Here is a 4834-nt window from a genome sequence, read left to right as displayed (position 1 = left end):
GTTGGAGGGGGTGTGAAATCCAGCCCTTGGCAGCCAAGTCCATGCAAACGCTCCCATCTCAAACGAAACCATCGCAGGCGCGTGTATTGCTTAGGGGATGATTTGGTTTTTATCATAAATATAGAGCTATAGACGCTAGTATCGGTGTATCCGATGGGATCCTGTGCCCGGGGGGGCAATCCACCCCCAGCACAGGGAGGGGGCAGCACACGGGGCTCCATGCACGTTACATGCACTTACAGGTTTGTTTGGTTTTTTTCCTGGCAAGGGTTGAGGGGTTTTTTTGTGTATTTGTGTCTCTTTATCAAAGTTTCCACGTTCTGCAAACAGCCATGCGATCGCATTGCCCCGGGACAGCGGGGACACGGTGTGGGTCTTCCCCCCTCGAGTTTGCCCCCCTCCCAGGGCAGGGGGGATTTGAGTGTCTGATTCAAATCTGGATCTCTCTGTACGCCCCGCTTTCGGTGTGGCTCCCCATCGGTGGCCGGAGGCAGGCGCTCAGGGCAGCCCCGCTACTTCATGCCGCTGCGCAGCACCTGGTTGGCGGCGATGAGCATCACGCTGATGATGAAGGCGATGGCAAAGGCGCAGATGAGGCTTTTCCGCACGCAGGTCTGCCGGATCTGCTGGCTGGAGCAGGCTGGGGGGGAGAGCCGGGGGGTTACCCCAAGGTGTGTGTCCCCCCCCATAGCCCAGGTACCCAGTGCCATGCCCATGGCGTCGGGGCTGGGCAGGGGTATCGGGCATCCCCGGCTGCCCGGCACTCACTCTCCACGTCGACCGGGCACTCCTCGGCCGTGCCCATGTGGCTCTCCTCCTCCGTCATGATGATGTTCTCAATGTCCTTCATGGAGAGGTGCTCGCAGAAGGTGTCGTACAGCAGCCGTTTCAGCTCGTCCACCGTCAGCTTCTGCATGTCACACTGCGGGGAGCGGGCGGGGGGCTCGGGCGGGGGCTGACCCCATGCTGGGACCCCACCAAGGGGGTTGTGGTGTTGCTGTGGGGGTCCCCCGGCACCCTTGGGTGCTGCATTTTGGCTGGATGCCTCCCCTTTTTGGTGGAAAAAGGGCTGGTGTCCTGCTGCCCCCCCCCGTCAGAGCGGGGCTGGTGGCTCCCAAGAAGGGCATCCACTGGGTGCCCAGCCTCACACACCCCCAACCCCCTGCCGAGGCAGGGACAGAAAAGCCTCAGGCTGATGTATCCTAACCCTGACCCCAACCCTAAGCCTAACCTTTCCACTAACCCTAACCTGGAGCCTGAGCTTGACCCTCACCCTAATCCCAGCCCTGACCCCGACCCTAAACCTGAGCCCAACGCTGACCCTGACCCTAACCCAGAGCCTGAGCCTGATCCTAATCCTCACCCCACGCCAGCCCTGACCCTAATCCTAACCTGGCCTTAACCTTAACCCCAACCTCGACCCTAACCCTCATCTTAACCCTGATCCCAACCCTGACCCCAAGCCATCCCCCAGGACTCTTGGTGCGGAGGCCGGGGGCGCTGGACCCCCGGGGGGGAGAGGTTGGGGGCTCCCTACCTTCCAGAAGACGGTGTCAAAGTCCGTGCCATGGAACTTCTCCGGGATGCCCGAGGTGGACAGCTTGGGCCCCAGCAACGTCACGAACTCCTCAAAGTCCACCTGCCCGTCGCCTGCGGGACACAGAGGCGACCGTCACCCCCTGCCCAGGCATGGGGACATGTGCCCCACCCCCCCCCAAGGGTCCCCCTGGAGCTGCTTGCGGGGGGGGATGTCACACCCTGCCTGCACTTGGTGATGCTCGGAGGTGCAGCTGGGGCGGGGGTGGGCCTGCTCCAAGCCTTGATGTTTTTAGGGGGGCCCCACTCACGGGCTTGGCACTGCTGGGGACACCCTGCTCTGGGGGAACCCTGCCCCTGGGCACAGCACTTGGGAGGCTCAGGCAGTGCCCAGAGCCCCCCGATCTTGCCCATCCACCCCACAATGGCCCAGAGCATCAGTCAGTATTACGGGACCTTGGACTCTCAGACTCTCAGCAGCCAGGGACCCCCAAACTGGCTGGAGACCCCCAGTACCAACCAGGACCCCATTGCTGGCCAGGGATGTCCAAAACCAGCCAGGGACCCCAACACTGGCTGTGGACCTGCAGCAAAACTAGGGGTCCCCCAACATTGACCAGGATGCCTGACACTGCTGGGGTCCCCCATGCCAGCTGGCACCCCAATGCCATCTGGGGACCCCCAATGGTAACTAGGGACCCCCAAAACCAGCCAGGGACCCCAACACTGGCTGGGGACCTGCAGCAAAACTAGCGGTCCCCCAACACCAGCCAGGATGCCTAACACTGGCTGGGGTCCCCAGTGCTGGATGGGACCCCCAATGCCATTTGGGAACCCCCAGTGTAAGCTGAGGACCCCCAAGACCTCCAACAAAATTTGTCCCATCCAGTGCTGGATGGGACCCCAATGCCATCTGGGGACGCCCCCAATGTCGACTGGGCCCCCCCAGTGCTGTCTGGGGACTCTCAACACCATCCAGGACCTCAAACGTCAGCTGGAACCTCAATTCCATCTGGGACCCCAACACCAGCTGGGACCCCTGTGGTGGCCGTGACCCCGGGGGGTGCTGGGAAGGGGCCGGGTTCCACCAGGCTGGCCGTATCCTGCGGCTGCGGAGGATGCTGGTGTCGGGGCTGTCAGGCCGGCACTAACGATGAGTAATGAAGGGAGCAGCAGCTTGGCAGCGCTGCCAGAAAGGCTTTTAAATGGGGGAAAAAAAGGAAACCAATAAATTAACGAGCTCTTTAAGGTCCCGATGAGTGTGGGAGCGACGGGGACAAGCCGATGGTGGCAGCGAGTGCTGGAGGTGCACAGCCAGCCTGGCCTGCTGGTGATGACAGCCTGGCCTGCTAGTGACGAGAACATGGCCCAGAGTGCAGGATCTGGCCCAGGGTGCAGGATCCAGCCCCAGCAGCCTGGTGCTGGCTGGTTTGCCGAGCCAGGAGAGGCGCAGCTCCCACCCGCAAGCACTCCAGGATCCTCCTAAACGAAGCTGGGATGGTGGTGATGATGGTGAAGACGGATGAGCAGGAGGCTCTGGGCACAAGGCAGAGCCTGGATCAGGCCCCTCCGCATCATCGGGTCCGGCAGCCACCGGCCAATGGGTGGAAACAGGGCAAATTGGGTGCGGGGGGGCCTGCCCCCATCCCAGGGTGCCAGGGTCCTACCGTCCATGTCGAGGCGCTGGATGATGACTTCCAGCTCCACCTCGTTGGGCATGTAGCCCAGGGAGCGCATGGCCGTGCCCAGCTCCTGCTTGGAAATGAAGCCGTTGCCATCCCGGTCGAACACCTTGAAGGCTTCGCGGATCTCTGCAGGGGGAGTAGGGATCAGTCTGGCCACCCCCCCGGCCCTGGCACCCCCAATCCCCGCTATGGGCAGCACTGGTGGCCCCAAATGAACCACTCATCCTGCCGGCCAGAGCGGGGTCCCCCTTACAGAGGAGAAACTGAGGCACGGCAGGAGGGGCTGCCACCCCTGCAGGGACCAGAGTCCCCCCAGGCGACATTCTGTGCGGGTGTGTCCTGGTGGGGTGTGCTGGGGTGTAGGGGGGGTGTAACAGGGTGTGAGCGGGTGATGGGTGTGCTGGGATTTGGATGTTGGGGGTGGTTGTGTGGGTAAGGGAACCGGGAGGGGTGTGCGAGGCAGCACGGGTGGCTGGGCACACACACACACACACACACACACACGGTGTCTCCAGCAGCCTGTGCCCCACAATGTCCCCCAAAGGCTATGACCTCCCCAAGGGGACAACGATGCACCCCGAGGTCCTTGCTCCAACTCCGCCAGCTCACAGCACCCCCCTCAGCCTTGCCACTGCCCAGCCCTCTGCAGCCAAAACCCCAGCATCCTGCCCCAAAAATGCCTTCCTGGCATATGCTTGAGCCTGGGGCACCCGCCAGGGGGTGGGCTGTGGGTGGGGGGACCCCATGGCACGGCAGCACCCAGCTGGGTGCCCCAGGTGCTGGCACAGGGAGGCTGCAGGGTGCCGGGTGTGCCAGCACCCACATCCTCCCAGGGACTTTGCACCCATCACAGGGTTACAGGGTGGGTGCTGAAGCTGTGCCACACTTCAGCCAAAAAAAATACCAGGGTCGCTTTGGTGTTCAGCCCTCTCCCATATGAAGGAAGATGAGGTGGAGGCAGGGAGAAAGTGGGAGGATTTGGGGTTTCTGGCTCAAAATGAGCCCCAGCAGGGTGGCAAGGACAGGCTCGGCACCGAGCTCAGAGGGCAGCGGGGAAACTGAGGCACGGTGCTTGCCACGCCACGTGGCTATCGCCCACCCAAATTCCTCATGGTGCCCATCGACCCCATCCTGCCTCCCACCATGCTTGGGGCTTTGCTCCTTTTTGGGGGAGTTTCTGCCTTTTTGATGCCCCCTGACCAGGTGGGTTTGTACCAGGGTGCTGGGAAAGAAGGGACCAGGAGGGTTCGTACCGGGAACACAGGGAAGCTGGTCTGGGATGTCGCAGTCGGTGCCCTCTTCCTTCGGCAGGCGGCAAAGCTGCCAGCGCCGGGCATCATGAATGTGCAGGTCCTTGCTAGCCACCAGAGGGGTCCGCATTGGAGAAACAGGGGCTGAGAACTTTGGAGTGTAAGGGGGGGAAGCGCATGTAGGGTTGTGTAATTGATTCCCAGCGCCTGGGGACATCCCCGCCTGGGTGATGGCCCATCGGTGATGGCTTCCGAAGTGTTTTAGGGGGGTTTTGGGGGGTTTTGGCCTGCCAGCCTGATGGGTAAAGCTTCTCCATGGCTGGGAGATGCTCCTGGTTCCCCCTGTGCTCACGGGGAGCCCTG

At 62.4% G+C, this 4834-nt stretch overlaps 1 protein-coding gene across 1 annotated transcript; it reads right to left on the bottom strand.

Moving 5' to 3' along the window:
- Nucleotides 1-512: 512 nt before the first annotated feature.
- Nucleotides 513-4601, bottom strand: CABP7 (calcium binding protein 7). The gene is made up of 5 exons (XM_009642914.1): nt 4475-4601; nt 3204-3347; nt 1538-1650; nt 769-922; nt 513-640 (listed from the first exon to the last, which is right to left on the bottom strand). The coding sequence occupies exons 1-5, from the start codon at nt 4599-4601 to the stop codon at nt 513-515; spliced, it is 666 nt and encodes a 221-aa protein (XP_009641209.1).
- Nucleotides 4602-4834: the final 233 nt, after the last annotated feature.

Source organism: Egretta garzetta, unplaced genomic scaffold (assembly GCF_000687185.1).
Source record: "Egretta garzetta isolate BGI_Z169 unplaced genomic scaffold, ASM68718v1 scaffold7, whole genome shotgun sequence".
Taxonomy (NCBI): domain Eukaryota; kingdom Metazoa; phylum Chordata; class Aves; order Pelecaniformes; family Ardeidae; genus Egretta; species Egretta garzetta.
Note: the sequence above shows the minus strand (reverse complement) of the source record. Positions and strands in the feature narration are given on the sequence as shown.